Source organism: Myxine glutinosa, chromosome 3 (assembly GCF_964187855.1).
Source record: "Myxine glutinosa chromosome 3, kmMyxGlut1.1, whole genome shotgun sequence".
Lineage (NCBI taxonomy): Eukaryota > Metazoa > Chordata > Myxini > Myxiniformes > Myxinidae > Myxine > Myxine glutinosa.
In genome coordinates this window covers 32,985,914-33,005,677 of record NC_136263.1, presented here as the reverse complement: position 1 = coordinate 33,005,677, position 19,764 = coordinate 32,985,914, and the positions used below count along the sequence as shown (strand labels likewise).

Here is a 19,764-nt window from a genome sequence, read left to right as displayed (position 1 = left end):
ATGTGACATAAGGATTAACGTCAGATAGTATGTTGTGCAGTTCTGCCATCAATTCTTGCAAACATCTGTGATTCTCAGGTCGATTCATACGTTCCTTTGTAGCTTGAGCTGTATCCAAAATAAATAATTGTGCAAATTGTGCTTGTTCATGTACATGTGATGGATGTAATGGACCACAGCGATGGTAAATTTGACCGTGGATTTTGAAACAGTACGGTCCATTTCCTGGAGGAGATGAGATCTGAGCACCCATTGATGCAAAAGCTAATGCCGAATTGTAATTCCGGATATTGTCTCGGAAGTTGCGACATTTTCCATCATCACCCTGATAAAGTTGTTGCAGTCGAGCAGGTACGGCAAATAGTGGAGGCAATTTAACTTTTCCCTTGGAACAACACAGTGTAAATCCATCCCCTTGTCCTGTTGATTCATTTGTGAAATGGTGTGCAGAACAGTACACACATGGTGACGTCATTGGACCGCAATTATGCTCTTGAATAATATTATCGGATACTTCGGCCGGATTCATTATGGCTGCGGTTGTATATGTTTGCTGAGCACTCCAACGTCTTTGTTGCTCAGCATGCCGTGCGAGTCTGTGTTGGTGTTCATCGATGGTCTCGTTCTCCCTCCTCATCGTTGTTGCAGCAGCATCCTGTGCGAGTCTGTGTTCACGTTCGTCGAGGGTCTCGTTATCCCTCCTCATCGTTGTTGCAGCAGCATCCTGTGCGAGTCTGTGTTCACGTTCCTCGACTGTCTCGTTCTCCCTCCTCATCGTTGTTGCAGCAGCATCCTGTGCGAGTCTGTGTTCACGTTCGTCGAGGGTCTCGTTCTCCCTCATCGTTGTTGCAGCAGCATCCTATGCGAGTCTGTGTTCACGTTCGTCGAGGGTCTCGTTCTCCCTCCTCATCGTTGTTGCAGCAGCATCCTGTGCGAGTCTGTGTTCACGTTCGTCGAGGGTCTCGTTCTCCCTCCTCATCGTTGTTGCAGCAGCATCCAGTGCGAATCTGTGTTCACGTTCGTCGAGGGTCTCGTTCTCCCTCCTCATCGTTGTTGCAGCAGCATCCTGTGCGAGTCTGTGTTCACGTTCCTCGACTGTCTCGTTCTCCCTCCTCATCGTTGTTGCAGCAGCATCCTGTGCGAGTCTGTGTTCACGTTCCTCAACTGTCTCGTTCTCCTGTCTCATTCGTTTTCTTGCTGCAACCTGTTCAAGTCTGCATTGACGTTCGTCGACGGACTCGTTCTCCCGTCTCATTCGTTTTCTTGCTGCATCCTGTTCAAGTCTGCATTGACGTTCGACAACGGACTCGTTCGCCCTTCTCATTCGTTTTCTTGCTGCATCCTGTACAGGTCTGCGTTCTTCATCGACTGTGTCATTCATTTTGGAAATGGAAGTTTCCACGCAACGCATGAATTGTCACGAGTCAAGAGGAAGTGTCTCGAAAGTGTATCAAGTGTATCAAGAGGAAGTGTATCATCAAATGACAAATAAATTACATTGTGAAAATTAAACATTTCAAATAAACCTATTTAAAGTGTATGCGCAAATAACTAATAAATAAAAAAACGAAGAAATATCTCTCGGTAATTTCCTGAACCATATTTTACTTCCGGCTAATAATGTTGAATGAAATAAAAACGAAGAAATATATGTCGTTTTGTGGCGACTGTCATCAAAAGTAAACGGTGAATTCACTCGGTTTATTCGGTTCGGCTCGGTTCACTCGGTTTAAAGAAAAAGCGATAATGTCGAAATGTTGCCGCCTGTGTCATGTTGGGCGGTGTATGATACTTGTTGGCTGTTGGGCGGTGATATGGTGTATTTTTAAAAATATATCTCTGCGTTTTCCCGCGTTGCTGACACCGAGTCTAAAACCATGATGGTGAGTTAGATTGGAGATAAAGGCGTGAGAGAGACTCAATGGCCTTGAAGTTACAGGCCTTTGAGAATTCCTTTCGTTCTATAAACGGCAACTTTCATCGGATTTTCTTCCCGTTTTTTTTTCAACCGAGTCTAAAACTATGTTAGCGACTGTGAAAAATGAAATGATATATCGAATTTTTAATATATATCGACACGTTGCCGTCGGTGTCATGTTGGGCGGTGACCATGACGCGATTTTTAAAAATATATCTCTGCATTTTCCCGCGTGTGTGGAATGTTCTCAATTATTGCTGACACCGAGTCCAAAACCATCGATAAAAATGAAATCATATGGTGAGTTAGATTGGAGATAAAGGCGTGAGAGAGACTCAATGGCCTTGAAGTTACAGGCGTTTGAGAATTCATTTCGTTCTATAAACGGCAACTTTCTTCCCGTTTTTTTTCAACCGAGTCTAAAACTACGTTAGCGACTGTGAAAAATGAAATGATATATCGAATTTGATTTGAAATAAAACTGGGAGAGAGAGCAAGACACCACGGGCCTACAAAACAGGCCTCAAAGCTATGCGAGTTAATAAAATGGTGGATATTTGTTTATAATTATATGAAGCCACTCCCAGAATGGGTGGAGCTATGGGTGGAGCTACTCTGCAAACCGAGTAAGCCACACCCCGGACAGACGCCCAACAGACAGACAGACAGACAGAATCATCTACGGCTATTATAATATAGATACCACAGTACAGAAAGAGAAGTACAGAAAGAAGTACAGAAATAACAAGAAAAAAATAACACCAAGAAAGAAAAACAAAAGTGATTATACCTTGTTGTAGTGAAGGAAACACCACCAACATTGAGTGTAATCCAATCTGATCCAGAAGATGTTGTGACCAAATGTTGTGGTGGGGCTGAAACAAGTATGAATAAATAAATTAAATAACCAAACAAAGATGTGCTATTCACTATGCTAATCAAATATGTTCATATGATTTTTAGAACCATTTAAAAATATACGTATGTAAAAAACATCGTTGGGGATGTCAGTGGCCTGCAAATTGGTCAAAACCACTAAAGCCAGTTTGTGATGAAACAAAAAGGTGATTAGACAAAAGTAATGGAGGTTAAAGGCATTTTAATTTACCCAATCATGAAGATGAATCTGCTTTTTGCATATAAAGGTTCATGTAGGAGCAAAACAAGGCAGGATGACCGGGTTCAAGCAGACAAAGGACAGAGGTGAGCAAAATTACGATGTGCAAACATACAAACATCACTTGAAAGATAAATAGGCCAGCTAGATATAGTAGAGACTGAGAAAAAGTAAATAAGATCCTGGAAAGGCACGATAAATGATGCGAGATGGTGGTAAGAAACAACTCTGGAGCTGTGGAGGGAAAGAGAATGTCAGATATACACCGGAAAACAATTACAGACACAGGAGGGGAAAGGATGAATAAAAATAATCCGTATGCAAACAAAAGGGTACCCACCTGTACCCTAATTATAGAATTGTCAGACGTGTGTTTGTGCTTGTGTTTATTGTGCGTGCGTATTCAATCACATCCAAAAGTCATTTATAATAAAACAACAACGAAACAGACAATTGATATGTAAAGACAAATGTATAATCGACACGTGTATAATCAAGCATGAAAATAAAGGCCTCACTTACGGATAAAGTTTTCACCTTCTGATACATACAAAACGTCATCGTCTCTGAGGAAGAGACAAACAGACATTTGCAAACAAAATAGAGCGGAACTTTGTTGAGCGCATACCTCAACCAGGCTGAACAGTTTACGTTTGTATCCCACTGATAGGCCGAATCTGCATCCGGGCCTGAACCAAAATCTAATCAATTCTTCCTTGTCACATACCGAACCTGTCCACCAAGTTTCATCTGAATCCGTCCATAACCTTGAGATATGGTGCTCACAGACAAACAAACAGGGGTGAAAACACAACCTCCGACCACTTTGGATGGTGCAGGTAAACATTTGTAAACACATCTTCTTCATCTGCATCTGAAGTGTGGCATATATGAAGTGTACGTTTCAAAAGTGAAATACCCGTATTAGTCCAACAGACAAGTTGAGCTGTCAGGATGGCCTAAAGGTACGCACACTCGCCTCCAAGCTGTCTAGCCTGGGTTTGAATTCCAACACAGCTATAAATGGCATCCAGGTGTTTCACAAGCAGAGTCATTCATCAGTGTGTGTGCCGTCCCTCGGATCGATGTTAAACTGGGAGTCCCATCTACCGGCATTAGTTGGTGGACATTAAAGATCCCACGGTGTCCTTTGCGCAGAGTAGGCATTATGGGAAACAGCTGACTGATGACATGCAAACACATGCTCATGCCATTTGTTCGGTAATACTCAAACGCAACATCATCCCCCTCTCTGTTATTTAACTAATTTTTCTGAAACATTGTGAGAAGGTAACCTGAAGGTAAGATTGTAACAAGGTACTCTCTAATTTACTGTACACTGCAGTCACCATATGGATTATGCAATTTTATTGTTATTTACGATAATAGCACATCTGATTCCGTGTTTTATTTCGAGTGCAGCTGCATGGATACAAGTTGAGCTTTGTCATTCTTTTTTTTTTGTACCATTATGTCCAATGATTATTTAAACTTATACTGGAAGTTATCTAAGTGACCAAACAAAAAATAATCAGATCTCCTGTTAGTGCCACAGGTAAACATGTGATACCAGACCGCGGCATGGTCTGTGGGTCGTCATAATGTCCATTCATGTGTGGGAAATGCTGTTTGTCAAGAGGACAAGTTGGAGACATGTAACTGACCTCTAACTGCCTAACCCGGTATTGTTCGAGCCTTAACTCCTGTTCAGGAATTTGGTTGTTTTTCACATGCTCCGGTGCATACTATTGGGCGACTCCATAAATGGTCGACATCTAACGCCCGTGTTGTTCAGTCCTTCATCTGATCTCACTTCAAACCTCACAATAGTTTACTTGTGACAATGCAAACTTCGTCGGTTAAATTATGTATTGCACCTCCTAACTTGATGGAGCAGCAAGGCAGATCATGTCCCATAATGGCCAAAACTGCGTGAAGTCTGAACAACAATAGCCGTCTGCCAAACGAGCACATTGCCTCCGCCTTGCTGCACACCAGACAGGAGGTGGCATTGTGGTTGGGCATGATAATAAACCAAACAACCTCTTTCGACTAGATAAATGCAACACAAAATCAAGCGTCATGTGCTCATGTGCACCACTTTGACTCCAATTCCAGATGGCTTCCGCAAGACACACTCAAGTCTATTATAAAGACCGAGAATTTTAAAGGAAATTTTTGCTTTACAGAAAAAGGTGCAAAAACAGATCCTTGCAACAACAGACCAATCAGCCTGCTCCCAATTATCAGCAAAGTCATGGAATCCATCATTGCTTCTGACATCAAATCCTTCCTCTTCTCGAATGGCTTGATCTCTGATCATCAATTTGGTTTCAGACCAGGTCACTCTACTCTGGATATGCTGCTTCTCCTGTCTCAACAATGGATGGAGGTCCTCAATACCAAACAGGAAATCAGAGCTGTCTCCCTTGACATATCACGTGCCTTCGATACGGTCTGGCACCCCGCTCTGCTCACCAAACTCTCCTCCTATGGTATCCATGGAGATCTCGATGCATGGCTTGCAGACTTCTCCTCTGGTCGTAGTCAACGTGTGGCCCTGAATGGATTTCTCTCATCTCCCCTTCCTGTTCAGGCAGGAGTTCCCCAAGGCAGTGTTCTGGGTCCTGTGCTTTTTCTAGTCTTCATCAATGATCTCTCCGAGTCTCTGGAAAATCCTCTCTATCTCTTTGCTGATGACTCCACTCTCTGCCACTCCATATCTCATCCCTCAGATCGGCAGTCTGCAGCCTCCTCACTCTCTGCAGACCTGGACAAACAAGTGGAACATGTCTTTCAATCCTGACAAATCTCACACTCTTACTATGTCTCTCGGAAAAGACCGACTAAACAACCCTCCCATCAACTTTCTCAACAATCCTCTCCAAGAAGTTCTGTCACTCAAGCTTTTGGGTCTCATTATCTGCCATGATCTTTCCTGGGAAAACCACATTTCCAAGCCGGCCTCCAAAGCCAGTCGCCGACTGGGCATCCTCCGTCGTGCTAAGTCCTTCCTTGGCACACCTGAGCTCCTCACCACATACAAGGCTTTCATCCGCAGCTCAATGGAATACTGCTCTCCCCTCTGGGCTGGTGCTCCCGCCTCACACCAAGCTCGGCTTCATGCTGTTGAAACCAAAGCTTTCACAATCATTAGAATCTCCCGCGATGAAGCTAACTCCGAGGGCCTTTCACTCACTCACCACAGGCAGGTAGGTGGTATTTCTGTCTTCTACTGACTCCTATCCGGCCTAGCTCGCCCAGCTCTATCTGTGATCTGTCCCCCAAATATTCCCACAGGTCGCACAAGATCTGCCAGCAACCCTCTTCTGGTGAAATTGCCAAAATCAAGACGCTCTGCTCACCTTCACTCTTTCATTCCTCTTTTCTCCCACCTCTGGAACAAACTCCCTCACTCTCTTCAATCCCACTCCTCCCTCCAGGTCTTTAAAACAGCTGTTCACCACCATCTCTTATCTTCCCCCATCCAAAACCTTGATCTTTTCTACCCCCGTTAATTCACCACAGATCCACTTTTTTTAAATTCCGACTTCTTTCCTGGAAGTCCTAGCAGTGTCCATGTGTTTTATACCTCTCCCACACCACCCCCCCCCCCTTTCCCATGCCTCCTCCCCCCAAGACCTCTCCCTCCCACAGATCTCCCGATGTCCCTGTTCTCTGCTGTTGTACTCGTGCGTTTCCCTCTCTCTCTCCCCATCTTGTCTCCCGCTCCCTTTAATGAATGTTTTGTATGTCCGTTTTTTTTTGTCATTAATGTTAGCTCTTACACGAGTCTCAATCTTGTATACAAAAAAAGAAAGAAAAAAAAAAGCAGGTCACAACTAAAGGACAGTGGAGCCATCAGACATGGTTTCACCCTTATTACAGGTTCATGGCGGAGGCAATGTGCTCGTGTGGCAGACGACTACTGTCGCTTATCACAACATTGATCACAACATATACTCCAAATCATAAGATGAAGGAAGATGACTTGTAATACCGGCTACTACCAAAGGTGACGCCATTTTCGCCACATGTTAATTTTGGAGTTTTGGTGAAGTGCACGTTTGCCCCATTATAGTAAGAAAGATTACACAATGATCCCTTTTTCATCAGAAGTTCTTTGAGTCTCTAGTCATAAGGTTCCAAGTGCAAGGGACTCAACACAACTCTTGATAAACCAAGTTATAATCCTCTATATTCTCATCTCCATCTTTGGTAGTGTACCAGTTTAAGCAAATAAGGAAAGCAAAATACAATATAGCCAAAGAAGATAAACAAAGTAAAGTGGATGTGCATGTCAACAATGAAGGGCTGCCTATTACTGTATCAGGGTGATATCATCAACAAGTGCACCGTGTGCATTGTAAAGGAGGGTCGCTCGTGCCAGACCGAGCTTCTTATTTGCTGAGGTCAAAATATCAGACAGCGAGCCCAACACCCACGCCATCTGAAACGGGAAACAAAAACAGCCATGAACGTCAAAACATTGTCACAATTCTGTAATCCTTCATAGTTCAAGGAGTTCGTATGTACACACTGGTTAAAGCAGCACAGAAAAAAGCTGCACGAATTAAATTGTGGCCGACAATGCGCATTTCCCATTAATTAGCCTGTCCCCTGCACAGTGCGAGATGGGGTTTTGCAATCGTGTGTGTGTTTGTGTGTGTGTGTGTGCGTGTGTGGGGAGGGGCATCCATATTTCTGTGTCTGTTGTGAGACCGGATCCTTACATTGGTACTGCAGGACTTGAAACGCTACCGCTGGTAATATGATAAAAAATTACGACAACATTACAAGTGAACCAAGCCAAATTAGAAACTGAAATGAAAGGTTTGAAGGATGAGATGAGAGAGTGCAAAGAGAAAGTTACCGAGAGCCAGATTCACGTTGAGAAAAAACTGGATGAATTCAGAAAGGTAATACTGGTGAATACGGGATACTCGACCAGTGTGGAGTCAGAGGCAAAGATTGAGAAACTGATAACGAAAAGATGGAAGAGCAGGAAGAGAGAAAAAGAGAAACAATCTCATCTTTGTTGGTTACCAGAGTCTGATAGCCAAATTCCAGAATCCAGGAAGAAGGATGATGCAGATAAAGGTAACTCATTTTTAAGTATAACGGCACTCGGTAGACAGCATACCCCCACCAGGCTGAATGGTTTACATTTTGTATCCCAATGATAGGTCGGATCTGGATCTGGACCTGTACTAAAATCCGATTGGCTTGTTCTTGACACCGACCCTACTCATCCACCTAGTTTTGTCACAAGTCATCCGCAACTGTTTGAAATATCATGCTATATATAGTTTTTTGCCCCGTCACTCAATGGTGAAGAATCACTTGAAAAATTAAAAAAAATTATTGTATCTGGATCCGGACCTTCACCAAAATCTAAGTATTTACTTTTCATCCTCTTCATCAACGATCTCCCAGAGGATGTCGACTCAAATCTGAAGCTCTTTGCTGACACTAAGCTATAAAGAGTTGTTGGATGCAAAGATGATGCTGAAGCCTTTTAAAGGAAGGTGGATGCTGAAGCCCTTCAAAGGGGCGTGGATGCTGTCACTGATGACCGAGAAAATGGCAATTACCGTTCAATGAAGAGAAATGTAAAATAGTCCACCATGGGAGGAAAAATCAGAGATACACATACTCTATGTTAGATGATTCAGAGCAGAAGGAAGTCAAGAGGAAAAAGACCTGGGCGTTATATTCAATAGCAGTCTAACCTTCAGTACTCATGCTTCTGACGCTGCCAAGAGAACTAACGTGAAGCTGGGAATCATTCAAATATCTTTCTCAGCTCTAAAACAGAAAGGATTTCTTCAACTCTACAAGACCATTGTGAGGCCAACACTAGAATACTGCAACTCTGTATGGTATCATACATACAGTGCATTCAGAAAGTATTCAGACCCCTTCACTTTTTTCACATTTTGTTATGTTGCAGCCTTATGCTGAAATCGTATAAATTCATTTTTTTCCTCATCAATCTACACTCAATACCCCATAATGACAAAGAGAAAACAGGATTTTAGAAAGTTTTGCTAATTTATTAAAAAGAAAAAACTGAAATATCACATTTACATAAGTATTCAGACCCTTTGCTATGACACTTGAAATTTAGCTCAGGTACCTCCCATATCTCTTGATCATCTTTGAGATGTTTCTACACCTTGATGGGAGTCCACCTGTGGTAAATTCAATTGATTGGACATGATTTGGAAAGGCAGACACCTGTCTATATAAGGTCTCACAGCTGACAATGCATATCAGAGCAAAAACTAAGCCATGAGGTCGAAGGAACTGCCTGCAGAGCTCAGAGACAGGATTGTGTCGAGGCACAGATCTGGGGAAGCCTACAAAAAAAAAAAAAATCTCTGCTGCATAGAAGGTTCCCAAGAGCACAGTGGCCTCCATAATTCTTAAATGGAAGAAGTTCGGAACAACCAGGACTCTTCCTAGAGCTGGCCGCCCGGCCAAACTGAGGAATCGGGGGAGAAGGGCCTTGGTAAGAGATGTGACGAAGAACCCGATGGTCACTCTGGCTGAGCTCCAGAGATCCTGTGTGGAGATGGGAGAAACTTCCAGAAGGACAACCATCACTGCAACACTCCACCGATCTGGGCTTTATGGCAAAGTGGCCAGACGGAAGCCTCTCCTCAGTGAAAGACACATGAAAACCCGCTTGGAGTTTGCAAAAAAAGCACCTAAAGGACTCTCAGACTGTGAGAAACAAGATTCTGTGGTGTGATGAAACCAAGATTGAACTGTTTGGCTTCTGTCTGGCCACTCTACCATAAAGCCCAGATCGGTGGAGTGTTGCAGTGATGGTTGTCCTTCTGGAAGTTTCTCCCATCTCCACACAGGATCTCTGGAGCTCAGCCAGAGTGACCATCGGGTTCTTGGTCACCTCTCTTACCAAGGCCCTTCTCCCCCGATTGCTCAGTTTGGCCGGGCGGCCAGCTCTAGGAAGAGTCCTGGTTGTTCCAAACTTCTTCCATTTAAGAATTATGGAGCCACTGTGCTCTTGGGAACCTTCAATGCAGCAGAAATGTTTTTGTAGGCTTCCCCAGATCTGTGCCTCGACACAATCCTGTCTCTGAGCTCTGCAGGCAGTTCCTTCGACCTCATGGCTTGGTTTTTGGTCTGACATGCATCGTCAGCTGTGAGACCTTATATAGACAGGTGTGTACCTTTCCAAATCATGTCCAATCAATCGAATTTACCACAGGTGGACTCCAATCAAGGTGTAGAAACATCTCAAAGATGATCAAGAGAAATGGGAGGCACCTGAGCTAAATTTCAAGTGTCATAGCAAAGGGTCTGAATACTTTTGTAAATGTGATATTTCAGTTTTTTCTTTTTAATAAATTTGAAAAACTTTCTAAAACCCTGTTTTCTCTTTGTCATTTTGGGGTATTGAGTGTAGATTGATGAGGGAAAAAAATGAATTTAAACGATTTCAGCATTAGGCTGCAACATAACAAAATGTGAAAAAAGTGAAGGGGTCTGAATACTTTCTGAATGCACTGTACAATAAGGATGAGGACCTGATGGAGAAAGTACAACAAAGAGCTACCAGATGAACACCTGATTTACAACACCTAGAATACCCAGACAGACAGATATCCCTGAAATTACCAATACTAGCTAATGAAAGACAAAGGGTCTTCAAAATTGAAGACTCATCCAGGTCTTCAAATTTGTCAAGAAGTTTGATAACTTAGAGGTCATGAATTCCTTCCAGATGGATGAGGGGGTCAAGAACCAGAATTCATAGACTGAAAATTAAGGAATACCACTGTAGAACCAGACTAAGGCAGAATGCATTCTCAGTCAGAAGCATCGACAACTGGAACTCACTTCCTGAAAGATCAGTCAATGCAAAAAACGGTCAAATAGTTGAAGTCAGCACTGGAAGTACAGTGGGCAAATCATCCATTGGAAGTACCAACAATACCAGAGGAATGCATGTATCAGCGCAGTAACAAGGGGTAAATAAGCATCGCTTCCAGCGTCTACATCCAAGTAAATCCAAGCGAGTAAAGAAAGCTGGGTGCCACCACAACAGCGATAGAGACTGGCATCGCTACCACAACATAAAGAAGTAAACGCAGAAGATCTGTCACCAGACCTATAATGAATACCTGTCCGACATCATCAGTAGCAACCCAGATGGCAATAAGAAGTTGGGAGCGTTGGTGACATCTAAACACTGTGATCAAATGGGAGTTGCGCCGCTGGAGTGAGTTATTTATTATTTGTGAGTTATTTGAGTGAGTCACTACCCGATCTAGGCCTCAGCCTCCATCAAATGAAGGATGACAAAACTGTTGGTCGCAAAGGAGTAACCAAGCTTCTCAAAAAACATTAAACCGCACAAAGCAGCTGGGCCCGACGGTATCTCTGCAAGGTGCTGAAGGTAACAGCTGAAGAAATCTCACCTGCAGTCACCTTATTCTTCCAGGCGTCCCTGAATCAGGGCAGTGTACCATCTTCTTGGATTTGAAAGCAACAATCGTTCCCATTTCTAAGAAGGGCTGCCGATCATCTGCCTCAAATTATCGGCCTATCTCACTTACATCAGTCCTTTTGCAAGCTGTGTGAGCATATCGTGCATCGTGCCATCATACATCATCTCCTCAAACATGAGATACCTACAGACGCACAGCATGGCTTTAGGAAACGTAGATATTGCGACATTCATATTCATTCATAGATGACCTTCCCAGGGGATTAGAAGAGAAGGGACAAATAGACCTCATCTTGCTGGACTTTGCCAAAGCCTTCGATGAGGTGTCCCACCGAAGATTTCTGTTGAAGGTGGGGTGCTGTGGACTTTGCGGCTGCACCCTAGAGTGGATAAAAAGCTTCCTCCATGACCGCACACGCAAGTCTTGATTGACGGCAAACTTAGCACTGAAGCCTATGTAACATCAGGAGTTCCTCAGGGTAGTGGCTCGGCCTACTTCTTTTCCTGATCTTTAGCAATTTACCAGATATCTTTATCCACACCACGTCTCTTCGCAGATGCCCGCGTCCTCCACCGAGGTATTACATCTGCCCAGGACTGCACTGGTCTCCAGACGGATCTTGACACGTTACAGGAGTGGGAGAGGAAGTGGTTGATTGTGAAGTGGTCATCCATTTAAATGCCAGGTCATCCACATCACCAACAAGCGGATGCCCATCCTCCAATCTTGATTACGTACATGGCCACAACCTTGAAGAGGTTAACTCAGCCAAATGCGTTGGTGTCCACATCTATTCAAAGCTGAATTCCAACATCCACGTGGATGCAACTGTCAAGAAAGGTAACTCCATCAATGCCTAACCATGCAACAGCACATGGGTTCCTCACACTCGGCGAAACATCAGCAAGCGTGAGCTGGTCCAGCGTAGAGGAGCCCCGTATGCCACAGGTAATTACGATCGGACCAGCAGGGTCACGGCCATGCTTGAAGAACTTCAATGGCCCACCTTGGAAGGTAGACGACCCCAAAGCCATCTTGCCTTGATGCAGCGCATTCGCTATGACCTTGTGGACATCAGGTGGAGTGCGTACCTCACTGAAGCACCTTCACGCACCATAGGGCCTGGATCCCGCTTCATGACACCTAGCTGCAGTATTCAGGCATGTGGCTCATCCTTCTTCCTTGCAGGAATTAGAACCACCTGGAGAAGGACCCTACAAGGTGATCTAGTAGCTAGACAGGTAAGATCACATCTGGCATTTGTTTTTCCTCACACACGTCACATGTATTGTATATACAGATTACAGACTTGGTATTTAATATGGAATATTTTTTTTGTGGGGGTGAACTTACTTTTCAAGATGACTTAGAACCAAAAGTTCATTGGAATTATGTTGAAATTATTCTAGATTTTGTTAATGTGACCTTTAAAAGAAACAAAAACCACATTTGACATTTCGAAGCAAATAAATTGATCCTTGAAAGTGATGTAAACTGATATCGAACTCAATTCACAGACAGTACTGTGTTAAACTTCTGTGCGTTTTCCAGAAGTATCTCTTTATTTTGCACATTAGCCAAAAAATTTTTTTAACAAAAACGAAAGTTAAATTACGACTGGGATTACGGACAGTAAAATTACAGTTCAGTACTTCGTGTAACCCCCACGAGCATTCAGGAGACCACGTACACGTCGAGGCATGCTGTTCATGAGATTTGCCAAGGTTTGGACAGGAATCGCTTGCCATGCAGTGTCAATAGCCTGCTGCAATTCACGCACAGAGGTAGGCTGCTGGTCCAAGTTGTCGATTTGACGCGTTAATTCTGCCCACAAGTTCTCGATCGGATTCATATCCGGGGACATGGCAGGCCACTCCATATGCTCTACACCACAGTCAGCAAGAAAGTGTTGGATCATGCGAGCACAATGAGGCCATGCATTGTCATCTTGGAAGACAAAGTTTCCTCGAAAGGCTGCACGAACAAATGGAAGCAATGTTTCTTCCAGAATGGCCCTGTGCTTGAACTCGTTCAGGTTTCCATTCAGAACAACCAGGTCAGTTTTGCCCCCTGCATGAAAAGCAGCCCAAACGGTCACCCCACCACCTCCAGCTTGGACTCTTGGCACTATACAATCTTCGTTGTAGGCTTCATGCACTTGTCTGCGCACTCAGACGCGGCCATATTGACGATAGACCAGAAATCTAGACTTGTCACTAAAGATCACGTGATTCCAGTGTCCTGGCTGCCATTGACGGTGCTCTCTGGCCTACTGCAATCGGTGCTGGAGGTGTTGTCTGGTCAGACGTGGCTTTCTCAGGGGACGCCTAGCACGATAGCCTGCTTGAACCAGTCGTTGGTTGACTAGCCTTCTGGATACAGGCACATTTGTCAGTTGCTGCCACTCAGCCCTCAGCCGATTAGCTGACTTGGAACGGCCATTGCGGACTAACCGGTGCAGCTGGCGATCATCCCTCCTTGTGGTTCTGTGGGGACGTCCTGACCTCGGTATTGGAGTAGGGACACCCCTCTGAGCATTTCGTTTCAGGATCTTTCACACCTGACCTTGAGTGATGCCATACTGCCGAGCAATAGCATGCTGTTTCATGCCGGAATTTCGTAAAGCCACCACTAAATGACAAACAGCATTGTTGAGTTGACGGACCATCTCCAGGGGAAGCGGCAATAACTGTTGTAGACGTGCAGCAGTTGTTTTCCACGAATACAGAACGCAACAACCCTTGTATACCCGATTGTGAAGCCAATCGTCAAATGGACCTGTCCGTACATTTTGTCACGCCACCTGTGAAAAAATCCTGTTATTGACTTCTTGCTGCGACAGACAATCAGTGACATGGTTCTTTTAACAAAGAAATCACCGAAGCGGAAAAGAAACTCACCAGATTGATATACTGAGTTCAGAAAGTAAACCCAAGTCAAGAAAGAAAATATATTGTGGCAGACACGAAAGCACTGACGTGGTGACATCACCCCGCACACCAAGTGGGGATGGGCCACGCCAGGGAGAGAGGCGTGGCCTCACGATATACACGGGGCGCGCAGCCCTGAGCAGCTTAGTGCTGCAGTTTGAGTACTTTCAATAAAGACTCTTTTATGAACCGCGTTGTCCGCTTGCTCTTTGCGTAAGCATTAGCGTGCGCAGCATCGCGCTTCATATGGTGACCTCGACGTTGGATCTGCCGTAGCGATCCTTCCGAACACGACGCCATTGCAATGGCAAACGACAAGGCAATGTCCATTAAACTTCCCGAATTTTGGGAGGCCCAGGCCGAAGTCTGGTTCGTCCAAGCCGAAGCCCAATTTCAGCTTCGGCGCCTCACCGGCGACGACACGCGCTACTGCCACGTCGTCGCCTCCCTCGGGCCCGGCACGGCCGCTCGAGTTGTGTCCGTCCTTCGCCACCCACCGGACGGCCACAATTACGAGGCACTCAAGCGGCTACTCCTAGCCACGTTCGGCCTCACGGACGACGCACGGCGAGGCACTCAAGCGGCTACTCCTAGCCACGTTCGGCCTCACGGACGACGCACGGGCCGACCGCCTCCTGGATCTCCCCGAGCTCGGCGACACGCGCCCGTCGGTCCGAATGGACCATATGCTGTCACTGTTGCGCGACGAAGCCCCCGGTTCTCTATTCCGGGCGCTTTTCCGTCGCCAACTTCCAGCGCAGGTTCGCCTCGCGTTGGCCGGGACCGGGCTAACGGAACCCCGAGCATTGGCAGCCGAGGCGGACAGGTACTTCGCGGCTTCGGATACGCGGGCGAGAGTCGGTGCGGCCGTCACGGACCTCGAGGCTGATGCTGCTGATGCTGCTGATGATGCTGATCCACAGCATCAGCTTACACAGCATACGCAGCATGCTGATACGCCCCTCATGACCGCTGCCACGCCCCGCCCACCGCCGCGGCGAAAACCGCCACCGCGGGGAAAACCGCCAACTCCACCGGCCTGGCGGAGCCAGCCACACTCCTCCAGCTCCACCACCTGGTGCTGGTTCCACGCCAAGTTTGGCCACGAGGCTCGGCAATGTCATCCGCCATGCTCCTTCAACAGGTCGGGAAACGCCCGGGCCGGCGCTCAATAGTGGCGATGAGCGCCGGCCGTTCGAGCAGCCTGCTGTTCATAACGGACACCTTATCCGGGCGCCGTTACCTGTGCAACACGGGAGCGCAGGTGAGTGTCGTTCCCGCCGGTACGTCAGACAAGCACGCCGCGGGCGGGGGTCCCGCGCTGCTTGCCGCGAACAGGACGCCCTTCCGTACGTACGGAAAACGCTGCCTCTCTCTGCGGTTCGGAGGGCAGGTTTTCCGATGGACGTTCGTCACCGCCGACGTGCCCATGGCACTGCTTGGCGCGGACTTCCTGTGCGCTAATGGGCTCCTGGTCGACGTAAAGCGCAGACGTCTTGTCCAGGCCGAGACGTTCAGCTCGCTCGCTTGTGCGCTGTCCAGCTCGTCGAGCGGCTTGCCGAACGGTTCGGTTCCGCCCACGTTGGTCTGTACGCTTCCGGCAGTGGACGCATTCACCTGCCTCCTCGCCGGCTTCCCGGCCCTCACGCGGCCCAACTTCTCAGCGGGGGCCGTCAAGCACGGGGTGGCCCATCACATCCCCACCGTCGGGCCACCGGTCTACACCCGGGCACGCCGCCTCGAGCCGACGAAGCTGGCGGTGGCAAAAGCGGCGTTCGCTATGCCCGGATGGCAGCGGACCAGGCCGCTGACCCCGACGTCCAGGCCTTGCGGACCGCCGTCACGGGCCTCCGCGTCACCGAGGTGCCGTTCGACGGCGCGGGCACGGCCCTCTTGTGCGACGTCTCCCTCGGGCGTCCTCGCCCCATCGTGCCCGCGGGCTGGCAGCGCCTGGTGTTTGACGCCATCCACGGCCTGTCCCACCCGGGCGCGAGGGCCTCCCAAAGGTTGATCGCCGACAAGTTCGTCTGGCATGGCCTCCGGAAGGCCGTCCGTGGCTGGGCCAGGACGTGCCTCGCGTGCCAGCGCGCCAAGGTGCACCGGCACACCCAGGCCCCGTTGGCTCCGTTCACGGTGCCGGAACGCCGGTTTGACCACGTCCACGTGGACCTGGTGGGACCTCTGCCCCCCTCGCGCGGTTTCACCCACGTCCTCACCATGGTGGACCGCACCACCCGGTGGCCGGAGGCCGTGCCCTTGGCGTCGACGACGGCGGCCGATGTCGCGCAGGCTTTCATCGCCACCTGGGTCGCCCGGTTCGGCGCCCCGTCAGACATCTCGTCCGACCGCGGCCCCCAGTTCACCTCGGAGCTCTGGGGGGCGGTCGCGCAGGGGCTAGGGGTCCGGCTGCACCGAACCACGGCCTACCACCCCCAGGCTAACGGCCTGTGTGAGCGATTTCACCGCTCATTGAAGGCCGCGCTCCGGGCCACCCTCCGCGACGGCGGCTGGGTCGACAGGCTCCCCTGGGTCCTGCTGGGCCTCCGGACGGCACCCACGGAGGACCTGCGCGCATCCGCGGCGGAGTTGGTCTTCGGGCAACCGCTGCGGGTGCCGGGCGAGTTCCTCCCCTACTCCACGGCACCATGGTCCGCGGCACAGCAGCGCTCCGCTCTGCAAGAGACCGCCCAGAGGTTCGCCCCGGTGCCAACGGCATGCCACGGGCACCCACCGACGCACGTCGCCCCGGAGCTTCACACGGCGGAGTACGTCTTCGTCCGCCACGATGCCCACCGGACACCACTGCGGCCCCCGTACGACGGGCCTTTCCGCGTGCTGGAGACCGGGGCGAAGCACTTCACCCTGGACATCGGCGGTACTCCTGACCGCGTTTCTGTAGACCGCCTCAAGCCGGCCCACCTCGACATGGACCATCCACCGCCAGTGGCCCGACCCCGCGTCGGGGCCGCCCCCCTGCGGACGGACCCCCGGCACCACCCAGCCCCGCCGCCCCCCGGTCCTGCAGCCGGAGGCACCCCAGATGGCATCCCTGCATCCCAGACGCCGCCAGTCGCCAGGGGGCGCTTCGGCCGGGTCATCCGTTTGCCCCGCAAACTGACCCTTCAGGTGCGCGGGGATTCTGGGGGGGCGCGTGTGGCGGACACGAAAGCACTGACGTGGTGACATCACCCCGCACACCAAGAGGGGATGGGCCACGCCAGGGAGAGAGGCGTGGCCTCACGATATACACGGGGTGCGCAGCCCTGAGCACTGAGCAGCTTAGTGCTGCAGTTTGAGTACTTTCAATAAAGACTCTTTTATGAACCGCGTTGTCCGCTTGCTCTTTGCGTAAGCATTAGCGCGCGCAGCATCGCGCTTCAATATTCCATATTAAATGCCAAGTCTGTATATTTGCACGCTTTGGTTACGTCGGCGCTGTTTTACGGTAAAATTCATCCTGATGAAGGAACACTTACACGGAGGGAAGGAAGGTAAAGCTAAAGGAGACCATCTCAGTTGTTCGTCCAACTTCATTACGTACCTTGCCGTTGATGTTGCTGCCATTGGGGAAAAGAGTCACACGGCGCATGGATGGAGAGCAGAAAAGGATTTCACTGAAAACGTTATAATAATAAACCCTAAACGTTAAAATAAGCCTTAAATAATCGAGTCGCTGAGGCTGATGTGGTCAATGCTAATGATATCCGCAGATTCACGGATGTAGATTCGTCGCTCCAAGCGGATGCTGCACGTACTGTATGCAGTATACTGTACTGGAAGCTCTTAATGATCTCCTTCGCACCATTCTTGGGAATCGTAAAAATTGGTCGTTCCTTTTAATGTAGGAGCAATATCCTTATCTCTAAGCTGTTTCGTATGGAATGGAATCCGAGCAAAGAATAAAAGAAACTGAGGTGTTTTATCAGCAAACGGATTGTAGAGCGCTCGCCAAGCGGCTTAAGCGCTCAAGCAAGTACTCCATTCGAAACAGTTAATACGGAACGACTGGCTTGTCAAGCACTAGCTAGCAGCTTAGTAACTGAACACACTCCTGGTTACTTCGTTTTCATCATTGCCATTATTATCTTCTTTTATAAGTGCAAATACGACGTATTATCTGAAGATTTAATAAAATAATAACTCCGTAATATTTTATGTCGAAGTAACGTTCGGGTTTTAGTGACCCGGAAGTGCTTGCCGGCGTACAGTGGTGTGGAGCGTTATTCAATCTGGGATTGTGCCCTCGTGTTTACACTTTGCGGTTACTTCGAATCCTGAAGAAATGTCTCTGCTAAGTGAATGTGAGTTTTGCTCCGATTTCCTCACAAGTTGAGTCTGGGTTCGTAAGTGTCACGTTGTGAGTTCAAACATGATGCTCCGCCTCCAGTCACTGCCCATGAAACTGAAAGGCAGTGCAGACTTGAGAAATAATTTGAGACTGTTTTTGCAAATGTTCAATAATCTGCCAGAATTCAAAATTCCAGTCTCGTCTCCAGCTGCATTAGATGATCACGTGATCGCATTTGATAACACAACTTGAGTTGATAATGTCAATGACTTGCATTGCATTCGATATAAAGTATAAACTGTATCCATCACGACTTCAAGATTGTTATTTAGAATTTGTGTGTGCAGTATTATCCTTGTTATATGTCCAGTGTTATTTATACCTGTTATATGTAGTGTTATACCTGCTATATCTAAAGTGCTATACCTGCTACATCTACAGTATGATCCCTGTTATACACTACATGGCCAAGAGTATGTGGAAACCCGAACATCACACCCGTACGTTCTCGTCGAACATCTCATTCTCAATTAATGGTCACTAATATGGAGTTGGTCCCCCCCCCCCCCCCTCCCCTCCCCCTTTGCTGCTATAACAGCCTCCACTCTTCTGGGAAGGCTTTCCACTAGTTGTTAGAACATTGCTGTGGGGATTTGCTTCCATTCAGCCACAAGTGCATTTGTGAGGTCGGGCACTGGTATTGAGCGATTAGGCCTGGCTCGCAGTCGGCGTTCCAATTCATCCCAAAGGTGTTCGATGGGGTTGAGGTCAGGGCTCTGTGCAGGCCGGTCAAGTTCTTCCACACCGATCTCGACAAACCATTTCCGTATGGACTTCGCTTTGTGCATGGGGGCATTGTCATGCTGAAACAGGAAAGGGCCTTCCCCAAACTGTTGGCACAAAGTTGGAAGCACACATTCGTCTAGAATGTCATTGTATGCTGTAGCGTTAAGATTTCCCTTCACTGGAACTAAGTGGCCGAGCCTGAACCATGAGAAACAGCCCCAGACCATTATTCCTCCTCCACCAAA

The 19,764-nt window shown here is 47.9% G+C and overlaps 2 protein-coding genes across 2 annotated transcripts in view; one reads left to right on the top strand and one right to left on the bottom strand.

Moving 5' to 3' along the window:
• KCTD9 (potassium channel tetramerization domain containing 9) overlaps positions 1-18,194 on the bottom strand; it is a 78,228-nt gene extending 60,034 nt beyond the window's left edge. Inside the window, exons 1-4 of the mRNA XM_078773840.1 lie at positions 17,987-18,194; positions 7,361-7,485; positions 3,558-3,601; positions 2,709-2,793 (exon numbers count right to left, since the gene is read on the bottom strand). Of these exons, the coding sequence (XP_078629966.1) occupies positions 2,709-2,793; positions 3,558-3,601; positions 7,361-7,485; positions 17,987-18,034 (302 nt within the window). The 5' untranslated portion in view covers positions 18,035-18,194. The remainder of the gene's footprint in view (positions 1-2,708; positions 2,794-3,557; positions 3,602-7,360; positions 7,486-17,986) is intronic.
• A 410-nt stretch (positions 18,195-18,604) lies between these two features.
• The window catches only part of PINX1 (PIN2 (TERF1) interacting telomerase inhibitor 1), a 195,756-nt gene continuing 194,596 nt past the window's right edge, over positions 18,605-19,764 (top strand). The window contains exon 1 of the mRNA XM_068111112.2: positions 18,605-18,746. Within this exon, the coding sequence (XP_067967213.1) occupies positions 18,728-18,746 (19 nt within the window). The 5' untranslated portion in view covers positions 18,605-18,727. The remainder of the gene's footprint in view (positions 18,747-19,764) is intronic.